At 37.1% G+C, this 20,166-nt stretch overlaps 2 protein-coding genes across 2 annotated transcripts in view; both read left to right on the forward strand.

Moving 5' to 3' along the window:
- Positions 1–20,166, forward strand: part of LOC109411435 (exostosin-1) — a 703,630-nt gene that overhangs the window by 128,607 nt on the left and 554,857 nt on the right. The window lies entirely within an intron of this gene.
- LOC109416903 (general odorant-binding protein 45) lies at positions 16,349–17,235 on the forward strand. Its single transcript, XM_019691014.3, has one exon. The coding sequence runs from the start codon at positions 16,360–16,362 to the stop codon at positions 17,233–17,235; it is 876 nt and encodes a 291-aa protein (XP_019546559.3). The 5' UTR covers positions 16,349–16,359.

Raw genomic sequence — 20,166 nt, forward strand, 5'->3', positions numbered from 1 at the left:
TGTCCAATTAGGGCTGAAAAATGTGTGCCCTCATTTACGCACTCTCCAAAGTGAATAGCGGTGGTGGTGGCATCCAACTGTGCCTGGAAGATGATACTACATTCTAGTGGTATCTTCAGCGGTCGGTCGGTGACCCACCCATCATCGTCAGTCGGTTTAAAACATGATAATTTACGGGTATCGCATATTTTCCGGATCCGCATATATTTCGGGCTTTTGGTTCTAAAGTATTTTTTTCCTTATTTGGATTGAATGGTGCAGGAACTTGGGATGTCATGTTGCTGTGTTGAAAATCAACCCAAGGTTGATTTTCAAACGTAGTGCCAAGAGCAAAAACACCTGGGACTTCTCTACGAATTCCTATAAGGACAGCTTCACGAATTTCATGCAGGTATTTTTTTCATGAAACTCCTGCTTTGTGAACTATATCATAAATGTCTTCGGGGTTCCGATAGTGATTTTATTCAGCGCTTGTTCCAAGGTATGCTGAATTCCACTAGGAATTCATGCAGGAATTCCACCAGGAATTCCTCCAGGAATTCCACTAGGAATTCCTCCAGGAATTCAAGCAGGAATTTCTCCAGGAATTCAAGCAGGAATTCCTCCAGGAATTCCATCAGGCATTCCTCCAGAAATTCCAGCAGGAATTCCTCCAAGAATTCCTCCAGGAATTCCTCCAGGAATTCCTCCAGATATTCCTCCAGGAATTCCTCCAGGGATTCCACCAGGAATTTCTCCAGGAATTCCACCAGGAATTTCTCCAGGAATTCCACCAGGAATTCCATGTGGAAATCAATCAGAAAATCCATCAGGAATCCACCTGGAATTCCACCAGGAATTCCTCCAGGAATATCGTAAGGAATTCCTCCAGGAATTCCACCAGAAATTCCACCAGGTATTCCGCCAGGAGTTTCTCCGAGAATTCCTCCATGAATTTCAACAGGAATTCCTCCAGGAACTTCACCAGGAATTTCTCCAGGGATTCCACCAAAAATTTCACCAGGAATTCCACCAGGAATTTCACTAAGCATTTCTCCTGGAACTTTACTTTTTTCAGGATTTCCTATAGGGATTCGTCCAGGTATTCCTCAAGGGGTTTTTCCAGAAATACCTCTAGAGATTCTTTCAGAAATTTCTCCGGGAATACCTTCAAGAACGCCACCAGGAATTCCTCCAGGAATTCCACCAAAAATTCCTCCAGGAATTCCACCAGAAATTCCTCCAGGAATTCCACCAGAAATTCCTCCAGGAATTCCACCAAGGAATACTTCCAGTAATTCCACCAGGAATTGCTCCAGGAATTCCACCAGGAATTCCTCCAGGGATTCCACTAGGAATTCCTCCAGGAATTTAACTAGGAATTCCTCCAAGAATTCTAACAGGAATTTCTTCAAGAATTCCACCTGGAATTCCTCCAGAAATTCAACCAGGAATTCCTCCAGTAATTCCACCAGGAATTCCTCCATGAATTCCACCAGGAATTCCTCCAGGAATTCCACCAGGAAGTTCTCTAGGAATTTCACCAGGAAGTCCTCCAGGAATCCCACCAGGAAGTCCTCCAGGAATCCACCAGGAATTCCTCCAGGAATTCCACCAGAAATTCTACCAGGAATTCCTCCAGGAATTCCACCAGAAATACTACCACGAATTCCTGATGGAATTCCACCAGAAATTCCACAAGAAATTTCACCAGGAATTTCTCCAAGAATTCTACCAGTAATTTCTCCAGGAATTCCTCTAGGAATTAATCCAGGAGATCCACCAGGAATTTCTTTCCGGAATTACATCAGCAATTTCTCCAGGAATTCCACCAGGAATTCCATGTGGAAATCAATCAGAAAATCCATCAGGAATCCACCTGGAATTCCACCAGGAATTCCTCCAGGAATATCGTAAGGAATTCCTCCAGGAATTCCACCAGAATTTCCACCAGGTATCCCGCCAGGAGTTTCTCCGAGAATTCCTCCATGAATTTCAACAGGAAATACTCCAGGAACTTCACCAGGAATTTCTCCAGGGATTCCACCAAAAATTTCACCAGGAATTTCACTAAGCATTTCTCCTGGAACATTACTACAGAAATTCTCCTGGAACTTAACTACACAAATTCCTACATTAAATCCTCCTGCAATTTCATCAGGAATTGCTCTAGGAATTCCACCAATAACTTGTCCATGAATTTCACCAAGAATTCCTCCAGGAATTGCACTAGGAATTCCTCTAGGATCGACTAGAATTCGTCTAGGATTTTTTTCAGGATTTCCTATAGGGATTGTTCCAAGTATTCTTCAAGGGGGTTTTCCAGAAATTCCTCTAGAGATTCTTTCAGAAATTTCTCCGGGAATACCTTCAAGAACGCCACCAGGAATTCCTCCACGAATTTCACCAGGAAAGCCTCCAGGAATTCCACCAAGAAGTCCTCCAGGAATTCCACTAGGAATTCTCCAGGAATTCCTTCAGGAATTCCTCCAGGAATTCCACCAGGAATTCTCCAGAAACTCCTTCAGGAATTCCTCCATGAATTCCACCAGGAATTCCTCCAGGAATTCCTTCAGGAATTCCTCCAGGAATTCCTTCAGGAATTCCTCCAGGAATTCCTTCAGGAATTCCTCCAAGAATTCCTTCAGGAATTCCACTATTAATTCCTCCAGGAATTCCACCAGGAATTCCTCCAGGAATTCCACTAGGAATTCCTCCAGGAATTCCACTACGAATTCCTGCAGGAATTCCACCAGGAATTCTTCCAAGAATTTCATCAGGAATTCCTCCAGAAATATCGCCAGGAGTTCCTCCAGGAATTCCACTAGGAATTCCTCAAGTTAATGAATGAGTAACTTATTCTGTACTCCCATCAGGAATTCCTCCATTAATTCCTCTAGGCATTGCACTAGGAATTCCACCAGGATATTCTCCAAGAATCTCATCAGAAATTCCTCCAGTAATTACATCCGGAATTCCATCAGGAATCCCTTCCTGAATTCTACAAGGAGTTCCTCAGTGAATTCCTCTAGAAATTCCTACAGGAATTGCACTAAGAATACCTCCAGAAATTTCACAAGGAATTCCTCCATGGATTTCACCAAGAACTCCCCCAGGAATTCCTCCATTAATTTTATTTGGAATTCAACCAGAAATTCCGCTAGTAATTCCGTCAGTAAAGCCTCCAGGAAAGTATCAAGGAATTCCTCCAGGAATTCCACCAGAAATCTCTCCAGGAATTCTTCCAAATTTTTTTTTCCAGGAATTCCTCCTGCAATTTCATCAGCAATTTAACTAAGAATTCCTCCAAGAACTCCTCCAAGCATTCCACCAAGAATTCTTTCAGGAAATCCATAAGGAATTTTACTAGAAATTCCTCCAAGAACTCTACTATGGTTTGACCAGGAATTCCACCAGTAATTTCTTCAGAATTTCAAACAGGAATTCCTTCAGAAATTCCTGCCTAAAACTCACCAGAAATTCTTCAATGAATTTCACCAGGAAATCCTCCAGGAATTTCACTAGGAAATTCTCCAGGAATTTCACTCGGAATTTTCCCAGGAATTCATTCTAGAATTTCAATAGGAATTCTTCGAGGAATTTATCAGAAGTTGCACCACGAGTTTGACCAGGAATTTCTCCAGAAATCTCAGCAGGAATTCTTCCAGGAATTTCACCAGGAATTCTTCCAGGAATCACACCAAGAATTCCTCAAGAAATTCCACCATGAGTTCCTTTAGTATGTTCAAGAATTCAAGCAATGTATAAGGTATACAAAAACCCTGATGAAGGGGGAAGGGGGTCGAAAACACCCTAATTTTGCGTGCGGTACTAAATGGATGTCATCTTCAAGGCTTTTATAAGAATTACATCAGGAATTTTTCCAAGGATCCTTCCGGAAATACTATTCTTGACGTATTTTTCAACGATTTTGTTTTGAAATCTCTAGGGACTCATATTTCTTCGTTGATTTTTTCCGGAATTCGTGAACTTTGAGTAGTCACAATTGAAAAAGGAAGATTCAATCAAGTTCGCAGATTTGGTAGAGCTATTATCCCAACTAACAATCACTCGTCATTTAACAAGCACCTTCATGACGAACTAATTCAGCATGCTGTTGAATAACATTTGGATAATTTTCAGATACAACCTTTCTTCGGGTTTTGTTCACACAAATTTGGAGAAATTATAAAGCATAGTGTTGTGTACTAATTGAACGATTTGTCAGTAAAAGCTTTTTAGAAATATATAGTAAAGCTGTTATTCAGCTTCAGCAAAAATCTTTGAAAATAAATGAAATTCAAATATGTTCAATTTCTACGAGTGGTTATGATTGACACTTGTGCTATGAACAATTATTATCCTAGAGGTAATGAAATGAAGGATAAACTTCCCGTGGTTTAATAATGATCACACTTCGACTCCTAGTCATCAGAGGTGAATTAGCACAGAACCTTATGGTTAACAACTGAACAACATATTAGTTCAGCTGCTGCTCAGAGTCGAAGTATGATGAAACAAAAGCGCTTATTCTACTTGTGAAAAATACATTATACAGATGCATGTACTAATTTATACTTTTACTTAACCAGAAGCAGAAAAAGGTCTTGTAAAACTATTTTGTAAAGGAATTACTGCAAGTCGAATAGAATACTCATTAGACTTAGGCTACTTTTTCGATTGAGAAATCATTTGTACAGTAATGTGTACAGCACAATTTTAGTTCAGCTGTCAATATTATAAAGCAACAATTCAGCATGCATGCTTGTTTGTGGCAATCAATTCATAGTTAGGATGTTTCTCCATGGCATCATTTTTAAATGTATCAGTTAAAATACCTTGATTTTGACCAGGCCTTAGCGTAAAACAGTACGTTTTTATGTATGAAAACGTGAATCGCTCCATAAATAATGAAATAAAGGTTTTATTTTTAAATACCACTGGGGCATTTCTATAAAATTATCCCGGCAAGGATGTACTCTGAACAATATATCTGATAGTTTAAGGACGCTGTTGATTTTTTTTAACCACGTTATTGGTCCATGTGTGGCAAAAAAACGAGCACCGATGTTAATATTATTTTATATTTTAGATTATCAACCGAAGAATCTAGTAATTCAACCAAATGCCAACAAGATGACGAGGATGAATTGGCCAGACAACTGATTCGAAGCAGTCTAACAATGGTGTCCTGAACGTTAACCAAGCGTATCCTTTTGGAGCTTACCCTTTCACTAACAACACCCAAATTCCCGTGACACCTAGGCCTGAGAGATCGTAGAGTTGTCTACATTTTTCATAGGTGTTCAAAACTAACCATCCTTTCCCATTCCTCAGCAGTCGCAAGGACGTGGCCAGGACAGTGCTCGACCATTGGAGGATTGCGTCAGTCTTGTCTAAGAGTCAGAGATTAGTCCCAAATCATTGTGCTTTGGTTCGGACGGGAAGGAGGCAACCCTCATAACAGCGGTCTAGGACTGTACCACCTACGAATTTGTGCGACTCGCTTAATGCTAATGCTAATGCTAATGTGTGGCAAAAAACGAGCATATATTTTGATTGATCAACAGTCTATTACCCAGTGTTTTACTTACATTGTTTCTCTTTTCTTTTCCATTTACAGGTTGGTTTTTCAAGGCACTTTCGTACTTTCTACATTGTCAATAAGTATACAATCTACATCTATATGCTCGGTGACGCGGGTGGATTACATGACTGAGAATGGTGCGTTACGGCCAGGCCTGTTAAATATCAGTGTCAGTGCCTGTTTTTCAGCAGAAAATGAATGACTACGGCGGTCGTTTTCAGTTCCTCGATGTGAGAACTGACTGAGTTCGAGAGCTCCATTCGTGAGCCGCCCAACAAGATCAATTCCCAATCATCCACACACTACTCATGCTGACAGGCCATTCGTCTCAAGCGGTGGCTTGTGAGAGTGAGTGCCCTGTACGCTACCACTGGTGAAAACACTCAACTACAGAAAATTGAATGGAAATTTAGCCCTATCAGCTCTCGTTTTCAGCACGCTCTGTGCGAGTGTGAGTACCTATTTCATTTCGCTCCCGTGTTGGTGATCGGAAAGCAACAATGACAGGAGAACCGAAACGAAGAAAATGAGAAAAGCAAAATATCGCTATCATAAATGCCTGTCGAAAAATTGCAGCACTGGTTACGGCATTGGTGAGATCTAATACTAAATTTTGATGTTGCTATTTTCCAGGTCTGAATAATTGAAATGCAGGAACATTCTAAGATCAAGTGGTGTACTTATTTCTGCTGTTTAACATAAAAATAATACAATTTACAAATGATGATGAACCTGGGCATGTTAGGTATTCCAGGTAAGTAAAGAAGTATCGGGTTAAGTACTGTTCCTTTTAATCCCACTAAGAATACGCATCCTTTGACAGATACGTATTCCGACATCGACTGTAAGGTCGTCTTCAGTGTCTCTTCAATTTCCGTGAATGGAATGATAGTTCAATCGACAGAAAGCTTCGAATATTTTTCCCACCTAAACTTTAATGCATTTTAACTCCTAAACTACCAAGGGTCCAAAAAAGTCGGAGGTCCAACTTTGACAAGGTATTTCTCGGCCGTTTTTCAACCGAATTCAACACTTTTTTTTGCGATGGAACCGGGCAGGTTTCAAGAACATCTTCCAGAGGGGTATAAATATCGCTCGAAAAACCGACTTTCGATCCGAGGCCCGGAGGGCCGAGTCTCATATACCAATGAACTCAGCTCGACGAACTGAGCAAATGTCTGTATGTGTGTGTGTGTGTATGTGTGTATGTGTGTGTGTGTGTGTGTGTGTGAGTATGTGCGTTACAAAAAAAAAGTCACGCACGTTTCTCAGCCGTCTGTCAACCGATTTGAGTTCTCTTGGAAGCAAATGAAAGCTACTACATCCTAGTAGAACGCTATTTATTTTTTTTCGATTGGACGTTTGGTTACCGAGATATCTCTCGAAGAGTACTTATGAGTCATACATCTAAACTTTTTAAGATTTTTGGCCAAGTGTATCATGATAAATATCTCGGCCATTTGTCAACCGATTTGGGTACTCTTGACACCAAATGAAAGCTACAGCATCCTAATAGATCGCCCAGAAATTTTATTTCGATTGGACATTTGGTTACAGAGATATCTTTCGAAGAGTACTTAGGATTTATACAACTCAACTTTGAGATTTTTGACCAAGTGTATCATAACTAATATCTCAGCCGTCTGTCAACCGATTTCGGTTCTCCTGCTCCAAATGAAAACTACAACATTCTAGTAAAACCCTCTGCAATTTCACTAGGATTGGAAATTGGGTTACAGAGATATCTTTCAAAGAGTACTTGGGAGTAATACAGGTTAACTATTTGAGAGATTTTTGACCAAGGGTACCATAATAAATATCTCAGCCGTCAGTCAAACGATTTGGGTTCTTTAAGCACCAAATGAAAGCTACAATATTTTTGTAAAAGGCCCTGAAATTTTATTTCGATTCGACATTTGATTACTGAGATATCTTACGAAGAGTATTTCATTAAATTCTTTTTTTTATTATTATATTCACTTGTTATCTTGCATGAGTTTTTGACCAGTCTATGGGAAATTATTTTTTAATAAATAATGCTGACCTCATATAAAGTGTATACTAGCAGGTTATTGTTTTCAACAGAATTATAAATAACAAATCACAAATTAACAGGAATTCTATGAAAACTAACAATATGTTAAATGAAAGCTTTGAATTTATATGTTGTGGGAAAAATGCAAGAACCGGACAGCCAAAATAACTAGCTAATGCCAAAACTGATTAACTTAGTAGATATATCATTTTTGTCCTTTCTACACCATAACCATGAATACCAAGTACTTCGGAGCTAATTTAATCGACTGATTAAGAGATATTAGACAAAGTGTATCTCGCTGATTTTCTTATCCATTAGGTAATCGATTCAAGATCTTTTGGCAGTTAACAAAAGATACAATATTTCAGAATATGTAAGCTATTTTTTAAAACATTTCACACAAGATTGTAGGAGGTGTTTGGCATTTCTGGTAGTTTAGTCGATGGTTCATGATGCTATTTTAGAAACCAATCCGCTAGATGTGAAATCCACAGTATTTTCTAGAACTTTTGATCAATTACACAAAATAAATATGTTAAATACAAATAGTACAACAATAGTTTTAATAAGTGTAAGAAGGGTTCTGTTCACCATAGGTGGATTAAATCAGGTTTTTCAAATTTAAAATAGATGCGTCTACCCAAAGTTATTAAGCAAAAGCACTTCTTAGTTTTTTTTTGAGAGCGCATTTTTTGCACACATTGATCAGTAAAATAAAATTTAAAGCGGTGACATATGGTTTTTTCGACTCTAAATCATGCGTACAGCCAGAGTGAACGTGTTTATGCAAATTTAGTGATTTTTCAGTACACTGATATTTGACCTTACTAAAAAACTGTTAAATATCCTATTTTACACATAAAATAAGCAATAAATCAAAATTCAAAGCGATGACATATTTTTTTTGATCTTAAATTGTTCGTATGATTGTACTGGGCATGTTTGATAAACAATGAAAATGTTCTCATTACACTCTTATTTTGTTTTACCTGAAAAACTACGTAAATTCCCTATTTTTTTTACACAAAGTACACGCAACCTGAGATTGGCAGATTCTAATACAGTTGGGTATGAAACATATACAAATATTGTATTAGGGCCTTGCAAATACAAAAATTGGTAGGTGGCAGTATACCAAAAATTGTATTGGCTTCCTAGAATCTGGAAAAGGAAAATTTCGCATGTGTGCGTGTGTTCTGTCGCACTGGTTTCTCATTTGTTCTATTTTTAGACTGATCATGGCAGCAGCGGCGGCATCAAATACCAAAAACATGTTTAAAAAGAAATATGGGCGGCGGCGGGAATCGAACCGAGACACTATCATGGTGATACACAGTATCCTGCGCTCTAACCAGCACGGCTATAACTGCACATGAAAAGACAAGAGGCTGAAAGCCATCATCATCAACAAAAACGTGGCTTGGTGATGGAAGTGATACAGCCGCCACACTGCACAATGGGTCCAGAGCCGTATTTGCGAAGACAAAACTGTTTAAGCTTCAGCTTTAAGTTTTTAGACACATATTGTGTTTTAGAAAGTTTATTTTCAATTGTTGACCCTATTCCCTATTATTGTTATGTTAGGGTGGTTCGTCTGGTTAAACTGATTCAAAAATCTGCTTTCTAATAATTTTATTTGCGATGCCATGATGGATGGTGATGGATCGTTTAATTAGAAATTCCACCAATAAACGGCAAATTCTAAATTTCATATATCTCAGGACTCTCACCACTTAGAAAGTTGGTGTCTTTGACAACGTTGTTAAGTGAGTCAAGGGCTTACAGTTAATGGTCCACTAGGCGGCGCTAGTTACACATTTGCAAAATCATTCAAATGATTGATATTTTTTCGTGAAGTAATCAACAAGCTGTAAGTTTGTTTTCTTTGAACGTGTCTAAGTCAAGTCAAAGGTTTTTCAAAGAGCTATGTATTAGTCATAATTGAGCAATGTCGCATTTCATTCGGTTCACTTGATCCAGAGATATAGCAATTAAACGAAGAACACTCAAATATGAACTACTTTATTAGAGTTGCTCCAATTTTATGTAAAGTTATCCAATCGAGCCTAAATTTGTACCGTTTATAGCTTACTAGTTGTGCAACTGGCAGGAAAAATTTGAGAATATTTGGTGCAGTTTTGAAAAAGTTACAGCTTTCTGAATCTATTTGAAATAATAAATAAAAGTTGCATGCTTCAATTGTTTCTTAACTAGCGCCGCATACTGACAGAACCGTGAAAAAATCAGCTAATCAACTGAGCGGCCGTAACCAACCTAACAACATCGCCGAAAACATCAACTTTCTAAGTGATCTGAGTCCTGAGATATATGGAATATAATATTTGTTTGCTCACTAGCGCTGCCTTGTGGTGGAATTTTGAATCAAACGGCTCATCATTTGTTAGTTCTTGACCAGCCAAATAATATTGCCGAAAACACCAACTCTCTAAGTAACCAGGATGATGAGATATTTAATATAAACATTTCATCAGTGTTACGTCTGTTTGTCTCTGGTATGACAGATATCACAGACAGCAAGACGTAGCACTGGTGAAATTTCCATACCGTACATCTTAGCACCATGATTATTTAAATATTCGGTATACTTGGCAAAGTTGTTAGGCCAGCCAAGGTTTCACTGGTGATGGGCCGTTTGATTCAAAATTCCACCACTAGGTAGCGCTGACGATAAATTAATTATTATATTCCATATATCTCAGAACTCTGATTACTTAGAAAGTTGGTTTCTTCGGCAATGTTGTTTGGTTTATTAAGGCGTTTCAGTTGATTAGCTGATTGGTTCAGGATTCAGGATTGTCAGTAGACGGCGTTAGTTGCAAATTAGTAGAAGCATGTATCTTTTACTTATTATCTCGAATATATTCAGCAACCTGTAACTTTCTATAATGTGTAGGGAATATTCTCAAATTTTATCTGCTAGTTGCACAACTAATTAGCTATAAATGGAACAAATTTGAGCTCGATTGGATAGTTTTACATGAAGTTGGAGCGACTCTAGTAAAATGTTTCATATTTGAGTGTTCTTAGTTAAACTGCTATATCTCTGGATTGAGTGAACCGAATGAAATGAAATTTTGCACATTTATGACTAATATATAGCTCTTTGAAAAACCTTTGACTTGACTTAAATATGCTAAGTTTTAAAAATTTCCTAAAACATTTTAAGCAAGTTGTATCCTTTTATAAAGTCCACCAAAACTATTCAAATTTTGATTACTTGTTCCTCAACGAGTTTGATTTAATTGGAGCAAATTTGGGCTTGATTGATTATTCAACTTTACACGAAATTAGAGCCCTTCTATCTATATCTAGTTTTTGACTTCCGTTTATCAAATTACTGTACCTTAGGACTAAGCGAACCGAATTAAATTAAATTTTGAAAGTTTGTGACTAATGTATTGGTCTTCATGTATCGTTGGACTCGACTTAAATATGATCATCTCATCTTCTTGGCGTAACGTCCTCACTGGGACAAAGCCTGCTTCTCAGCTTAGTGTTCTATGAGCACTTCCACAGTTATTAACTGAGAGCTTCCTCTGCCAATGACCATTTTGCATGTGTATATCGTGTGGCAGGCACGAAGATACTCTATGCCCAACGAAGTCAAGGAAATTTCCTTTACGAAAAGATCCTGGACCGACCGGAAATCGAACCCGTCACCCTCAGCATGGTCATGCTGAATACCCGTGCGTTTACCGCCTCGGCTATATGGGCCCTGACTTAAATATGACTGAAGGCAAAAAAGTTGCAATTTATTGAAAACATTTCGAAAAGTTCTAATGATTCGAATGTTTTATCCAAGGGCTGAAAGTCTTTTGAATAAAGACAAATCAATCAAATCAATCGAATGTGTTATTTTTGTAAATTTGCTATAACTTTGTAAAACATTCTGATATTGTATAGAGAATAATTAATCAGCAGATTTTTGGATAATCCACACTTGATTGACTGTAATCATTTCACAATAATGAAAAAAAAAAAAGAAATGACAGAACTTGGCAGAAACATTTTTGCCTTCGTAAATACGACTCTAGACCCATTGTGCACTGAAAAGCCCGCATCCAGCAGGTTGCTGTTTGGAAGTGGAAAATTCCATGTAGACAATAGGACGCGAAGCTCAGCAGCGAAGCGAAAGTTATTTTTAGACGCAACCCGGTTCAACTTCTCGGATTTGAATGGAGGTGTTTGTGTGTAGTGGTATGGAAGCTATGGAACCGTGTAGCGCATCTTAATACAACGAATGGATTATGATTTATCACATTTTCTGTACGTTTTTAATACATAAATTGGTAGAAAAGGCATATCTCAATTTTTGGTAGCTTTTCTTGTTTTGCGTGTAGTCAACAAAACTAAATTCAAAATGATAACATGTAGTTTTTTAGCCTTTAAATCATTCGTTAAAGAGTACTGGACGTTTAGATGAGTAATAGTGACGTTTTCATGACACACTTTATTTTTTTTACTCAAAAAGCTACAAACATACCATTGTTTGCATACAAAACAGTCAATAAAACAAAGTTTAAAACCATAACATGTAGTTGTTTAGCCCTAAATTTTCCTTTCCAATGTACACTCAGCCAAATAACCTTAAGATTTCCATAAGGCCCAACTTATGAAACGGCCTTTAAATAACTCATAATGATTCGGATGAATTTCATAAGGTCACTCTATGACGTAAAATCGTCTCACAGCTTGGTTTTTATTCATGTTTAGCAACATGGTATTCTCAAGCGTCGGTAGCCGTGTGGATAAAACACGGGCTCGGTGATCCCGACGTTGATGGATCGAATCCAGTCTGCTACATTTTAAGATTTTTTTGTTCTTTTCATAAGTATATCTTATGAAATTTGTCATAGCAAGCACGATCAATTTTCATAAGGTATTCTTATGCCATCCATAAGAATTAGTTATAGCAAATTTTCATAAGGTATTTCGATGAATTTCGCTAGTTTTTTTTGCTGAGTGTACTAAACATGCTATTGATAAAGTTTTGATGTTAATATTACACTAACATTTTGTTTTATCAAAAAATGTACGAAAATACCACATTTTTATACAAAAAAGCAAATAAGCCAAAATTGAAAGCAATGACATGCAATTTTTCAACTTTGAATTTATCGTAGTAGTTTAGTGGATTCATTTCAACAATACAAGTGATGTTTTGATTACACTCATATTTTACTTCACTCGGATTACTAGAAAAATGTCACATTTTTCACATAAAGAAGTCAACAAACATACATTTAAGGCAATGCATTGTGGTTTTTTGCCGTGATTTTTTTCGTGAAAGAGTACTGGACATATATGATGAACAATAATAATGTTTTTATGACACTCTTCATTATTTGACTAAAAAGTTTTTAAAATACCATAATTTTCATACAAAACAGTCAATAAAACAAAATTTAAAGCAATTAGGGTAAATGTACCAATAATTGAATAAAATTGAATAATACCGCAAAATAAAAAATCTGAAAACGTTAATCAGTAGTTTTTTACTTAAATTTGCTAGGAAAAATGTAAAAACCATTGTTTATTTCATTTTTTGCTAATAAATCACTTGCACCAACTATAGGTACACGGTTCCTATTATGGAGGTAAAATTTAACATTGGTTCCTATAGTGGCGCATCCCATTGAATTCTTATGGGACCCACCACTATAGGAACACTACCACCACTATAGGTGCAAAGGAGCAAACAATTTAAGGAAAATAATTGTTTAAAATAGGTTTTTCGGCTAATCCTGAACACAAAACTGAATTAATGTTATTAATTAGTTACGATGCATCTACTAAAAATGTCATTTGCAAGCTTTTTGTTCGAAATAGTGCTAAATTGGCACTACCACCACTATTGGTACCACCTCCACTAAGGGAGCTTTTACACTACATGTCGTTGTTTGTCTTTAAATTTTTCTTTTAGAATGCACTAGAGATGCATTTTATAAAATTTTGATGTTTACATTACACTCCCATTTTGTTTTACTAAAAAAAATCACGAATGTGTCATATGTTTCACACAAAATAGCCAATAACAAAAAATTCAAAACGAAAACATGCAGATTTCTATTTTTTTTCGTTCCTGTTTCAGAATATCTACTACCTGAAAAATAAAATATACAAGGGAAACCGGAAATCCTCGGAGAATTTTATTTACCAGGATTTTTCTATTTGTTTTTATTTGCGCCCATTAACGTCTCCTGAACATGCAGTAGCAATCATCAAAAAATTAAAGGGAATCCCGTGAAAATGAAAAAAAAAAATACGAACTTTAGTGGTTTCCAAAATTAAGGTTAGGTTATATGTCTTTATTAGAGAGATTTTCAGCCCGAGGCCATCTCTTACTTTTCAAAAGTTTGTTCTAGTGTTTATTTCTTTCGAATACTTATGAGCATTTACTACTTGTTTGACTTGTTTGTAGTAGGAACTGTCATACAGATATCTTTCCCGAAATGCTGAAGGTTCTTACTGGAAGTGTGTCGTTCCGTGAAAAAAAAATGAAGATTCTTCTGGATGATTTTTTGCTAGAGGAACAAAAAAGGGCTCCTCTATTACTCTAGCAGATATTTCTGGTATGGTGACGATTTTGATACGATGCTGCAAATTACGATGTAGACATGGATGGGAAGTTGATTTCCATCTATTCGGTCGGACTTTCTTTCTGGAACTTCTGTAGAAATTCATTCCAGAATTTCTCACAAACTATTTTTTTAGTTTTTTTTTTCATTCCTGTTTCTTGGGATTCCTTCTCAAATTCCTCTCGGAGTTTCTTTTGTATTCCAATCGACGTTTTTTTTTCAAGAATCAAACAGTTACTGGAAACTTGAAATTAGAAGGCACGAAATGTTGCTAATTGACAAATTGAGAGTGGAAATTTGTGAAAAAAAATCGCGTTCTGGTGGGATTCGAACCCATGACTCCGTATTTGTAAGACCGGTGCTTTAACCAACTAAGCAACAGAACAAGTAATGATTCTGCGGAATAGAATGCCAAACCGACTCCAAAGCCACACCGTGAACACTCCTATTTCACAAATTCATCTCTCTTTCGGCTTAGATGCCAATCCACAACACACTTCCGTTTGTGCTCACTAACTGCAAGTGAGAGGGAATTATTTTTATAATGCCAAGACTTACTCTCGCACTCCGCATACCTAGCCACAAGGCAGTCTGTTTTGCTGGTGTCTTATTGCCTGGTGGCTAGGTATGTGATTGAAAGATCACTATTGTTCCAAACAAGTTTAGTATTTTTGACAAATAATTCCATGGCAAAAAAAACTATAATGCATTGCCTCCAATTTTTATTTGATGACTACTTTGTGTGAAAATGTGGTATTTTTGGGTCGACCAAATTTTAAGATGAGTGCGGTAATATAACCCATTTTCTATTAGCTTTCAACTGCTTTTTACAGAACTTAACTAAAAAATCTAGAAAAAAAAATATTAAGTAAATTAACTCTTCATGTCATCGACCAAAAGTTTGGGGTCACCCCTCAATATGATGTATTAGTCAAAAGTTTGGGGCCACTTTCGTAAAACATGGAAAAGTGATTTGGTGATATCTTCGTCATCTATAGTTCAATTTTAATTCTTTTTGATTCATTTCAAAAATAATAAACTAAATTTACGTTTGATGTCTTTAACTTAACGTATTTAACGATTTTTGTATATAAAAATGTTATGTAAAGTTAACACATTTCACCACACTAAAAAGATATCGACAAATCACTTTTCCATGTTTTACGATAGTGACCCCAAACTTTTGACCGATCTAATCGCTCCATGCTGTGGGGTGAGGGTTCGATTCCCGCTCCGGGCGATGCAACTTTTCGTGAGAATAGTTTCGTCTCCGTATCCATTGGTGCATGCTCCGTGTTTGTCCCTTGTCTAGTGTTAAGTTAAAGTTCAGTCTGTACAGCCTCTGGCTGAAGACGGTGTCCGCGTCTTTTTAAAAAGATACATCATTTTGAGGGGTCACCCCAAACTTTTGGTCGATGCCATGAAGAGTTAATTTACTTAATACTTCTTTTCTAGATTTTTTAGCTAAGTTCTGTAAAAAGCAGTTGAAAACTAATAGAAAATGGGTTATATTACCACTCTCATCTTAAAATTTGGTCGACCCAATTTCTAGCGACACTGCCGTAAGTTTATATTCATTTTTTAGAAAATTTTTCAATTTTGGGTTAAGTTTACATACAAATTTTTTTGAAAAAGTTTATTTTAAATCATGTTCAAAGTTTCTTTGACTAATTATCTTTTGAATGAAACCTAGGGTTTTGAAATCGGACGCAAATTGGTGAAGATATGGGCCTAAAAAATTGACATGTTTTTGAGGGGGTGACCCCAAACTTTTGAACGGGAGTGTATGTAGCTGAAGCATGCCCACAATTATTAACTGAACACCTTCTTTATTGGTTGTACAGTTTTGCATTCGTATGTCGTCTATGACAGGCACGACGATACAAACCCAAGGAACCTTATCGTGGCCTTCCTAAATAGCTGCGTGTTTACGGCTTCAGCTTCATGGGCCTCCAGATAATCCACCCTTCTCACAATGGAGCTATGCAGTTCCTGGTTTCGGTCACGAACTATTCCCAGAAGCTTGTTTATCTCAAATTTATCTTTCAGTATCCTGCACGCGTAGACTATTCCACTATTCCTCGCTTTAGTTATTTTATATATAAATATATTGCATTTCCGTGTTTGGCACCAGTCGCTTCCCACCACACGTCGTCATGGGTTCAATCACCTGGTGTATTTTTTCGCTGTCCCTGCTTAGTTTTGCAAGCCACGACACCATAGCGCTCCAGCATGCAACCACGCTGAAAAGCTTCGATGAGCTACGCCTCGAGTGTTTGCAGTACCTCCCACCAAGCGAATCATCGTACAACGTTGAGGACTGTTCCGACCGATGTCTGGGTCTGGTCGGACGCTTCTGGAACGACACCATCGGCAGATCATCCAACTCGATCGCTCGCTTCTATCGGCCGGATTCTTGCGATCAGGACTACATCAATCGAACTCTGCAGTGCATGTGTGAAACGGTTCAGACCCAGCCTCGGAATGCCAGCTGTCAGAGGGCCAGTTGTACGATGCAGTGCTACCAGGACCAGTTTGGGCAGCTGAATAACCGAGAGCCGCTGTACGTCCCCTTCAACAAATTTCTAGGTTTACGAATCGTTGGACAGTGTGCACAGATGCTGCAAATTTCTGGTGTTAGATTAGATCAGATCATGGTTGAAGGGTTCGACAAAACGCCGGAAGGTCGATGCCTTATGCGATGTTTTCTGATCCGAGCTGGGCTGTACAGTGACCGTGGAGGGCCTGACATAGAGCGTTTTTCAGTGCAGTGTGAAGGGTATGGTCCCGAGTACAAGCAATTGGTGACCAACTGCTATGCGGAGTTGAAATCGCAACAGCTCGACAGCTGTACGCTGGCCACGCGGATGCTCTATGAATGCGTTCAGGCCAATGAGTACAGTACGAGTAACATTCTTGCCGTCTTCGAACCTTATCTTGAAGGCACGATTAACATTATGGATATTGCAGGTTCAAATATTATGGTCGGTTTAGGTCCGTTTGTAGTATATTATCCAAATCTCGGGAGATAATAACTTTTGCTAGGGGTTTTCGACTGAGAAAGACAGAATTTCCGGAGAAAACAACTTTTCATTAGTATTTTTATTACAATTGCCTAAAAATACTTATAAATAAATTTCTATAATGAAGATGTTTTCTTTTATTGATTGAGCTGACAACAAGTCAATATTGCGACATTTGCACAACAGGTAAACAAAATAAGTTTGATTAGTGTGAAATTTCACTGGGAAATGATGATTCAGTGCATTCTCAAATTATCACAGTAGTCTAAACATTAATAAGAAACCCAATAATATATGAGCGTAACTTTTCAATTGCTTGGAAATTTTTAAGTCACATTACTGTCCTAGACGTTATCCATATAAACAGAACATGCACTACATTTGCTAAAATATGCCAAATATGTGTTCAGCATAATAATCACAATTGAAAGGAAATAACAAGAAAGAACAAAGATAAACATAATTAGACTTGAACTCACTGGTAAGCTGCCTTTTTAGCCATAGCTGTGATCACCACGCTGAGGGTGAAGAATTCGATTTTCGGTCGGTTCAGGAACTTTTCATGGTACAAATTTTCTGGCATCCCTTGAGGATCTTCGTGTCTGCTACGATATACACATGCAAAATGGCCGTTGGCATAGAAAACTTCATGTTAATAAAAATGGAAGTGCCCATAGAGAAGACGACTGTGTCTCAGTGGAAATGTTACCCAAAGAAGAAGATTATATTTTACTTCCCGGTACTTAGCACTAGGCTCACTCTGGCTGAACAAAAGCATTAGAAAATGGTTTATAGTTCAGTGTTGCTTGATGGTTTTTTGTAGTATTCCCTGGTCGATTCTCCAAATGCAAACTAAATCTCGAAGACAATTAAAACTTTATCCAAACTTTTTTTTGCTCGAATTTACGAAGCGTAAAATAAACGAACTTTCCTTCGCGAAAATTGTTCACAGAATGAATCTCCCACCAAATCGTATCTGCTTTTGACGAATTTTGCACCAACTCGTCTTCGGGGTTGGCAGAATGTTATGAAATTTTGTAGGTTTCAAGACTTTACCTTTTCAAGCAACTTTGCGTATTTTGTTTTTTCAAAATTAACCTAGACTAACATTTAAAAAGAGTCAAAGTTCTTTAACCGTTTTTTTTTTCACAAAAAATAACTCGAATATGATAAGATGTACAAAAAAGTGATGTATAGGTGACATTTAGAGAATTGTCCAAGCTTTCGTGAAAAAATATTTAAAAAATTCTAAATACATTTTTACACGCTAAAAAATATATTTTTAAAATTAAAAGTCAATTTACAGAAAATGCCCACTTTTTTATGTTTTGAAATTTTTTTCCAAGAAAGTCAATATTGTTGCCTAACTTTCCTCCATACTTCACAAGATGGGCACTTTTAAGGAAAAAAAGTTTTTCTAACAAAAACTTTTTCATGTTGGTTTTTTTAGCGTGTTGTGCATTAGCCGTTTTTTCACAAAAAATATAACTCGAATATGATAAGTTGTACAAAAAAGTGATGTATGGGGGACTTTTAGGGAATTGTCCAAGCTTTCAAGAAAACATATTTAAAAAATATAAAAAAATGTTTTACGCGCTAAAAAATATATTTTCAAAATTAAAAGTCAATTTACAGAAAAAGCCCACTTTTTAATGTTTTGAATTTTTTTTCCCAAGAAAGACAATATAGTTGCCTAACTTTCCTCCATACATCACAAGATGGGCACTTTTAAGGAATTTTTTTTTTTCTAAAAAAAACTTTTTCATTTTATTTTTTTTTGCGTGTTGTGCATTAACTCGTACAGTAATGTATCCAGAATCCTAATGACAATCCATTAAAACTTAATGGGCTCAACTACTTTTTTAATATCTTAACGTGCTTGACATTGAAAACGTGCTTGATATTGGAAAGGGCTCAAGACAAATTTGCTTTTAGGGTTTTATATCAATGAAAACGCTTGTGTATTGATGAAATATGTACATATGTATATGCGTATTCAATTATTTTCTTTTCTACAATATAAACATCCTTCTTTTATACATTCTATTGTAACGTTTTTTGAATATTAGATCTTTAGTCTATCTGAAACAAAGTAAACTTTTTTGGATTATCTTTTGAATTCGAAAACTTCTTCGCTTCAATTTGATTTTCAGAAATTGGCACAAATGAATGAAATTTTTGTGTACCAGGTATTATTTTTACGTGACTGTATATGTATAGTTCTTCAAGTTCATCCGTCATTTTTGCATATTGTTCATTTGAAATAAAGCTAAAATTCAATTTTGTTATATGTGTATCTGGCTGTTTAACTGCCCAGTCATACAGTTCTCGAGGAGTTGTGATTGTGTTTCCATAATCTCGAGCAAGACTTGTTCGTTTTACCATTCGCTTGAGAGTACCTCCAACAGCGTCACATGGACCTTTGCCATGTGAAGTTGCGAAGAAGTGCCATTCTGCTTGTTCGATACTGCACTTGTGTCACCCGCAGCCGCGCAGCCCGAAATAGGTAGCGAGACGCCATCTCGACGTGAGAAGCATGCAACCATCGCCAATCAACAAGATGACGACTGACTCCGACACCGTTTAGCGATGACATTAACGGACCTTCAGGAATGGCATCATGGAGGAAAATTGACTTCCGATCCCTCGACGATATAAAAGGATGGACAGACGTCATCATGGCCTTTTTCTCTCCAGCTGTCATCAGTAACGAATAGTGCGAACGTCAAATTAGCAAAGTAGTAGTTAGTTTTAGTAGTGTAGTCTTGAATTAGTTGCATAGAATAAATAAGTGAATTGCACAGAAGTTGAATTTCAATACAGTGGTTGAATTTAACAGTAAAGTGTAGTGAGTTTATTCTGGAGCGAATTCGTCATCCGAAACGTTAATCGAAGTGCATGCTGGAGGTTGTGGATTCTACCGTCCCAACGAGCTGAGCT

This window comes from Aedes albopictus, chromosome 3 (genome assembly GCF_035046485.1).
Source record: "Aedes albopictus strain Foshan chromosome 3, AalbF5, whole genome shotgun sequence".
Classification (NCBI taxonomy): domain Eukaryota; kingdom Metazoa; phylum Arthropoda; class Insecta; order Diptera; family Culicidae; genus Aedes; species Aedes albopictus.

Bases quoted from the DNA above. Each gene is read 5' to 3' on its own strand.
- LOC109416903 (XM_019691014.3), top strand. From the start codon at position 16,360: ATGGGTTCAATCACCTGGTGTATTTTTTCGCTGTCCCTGCTTAGTTTT.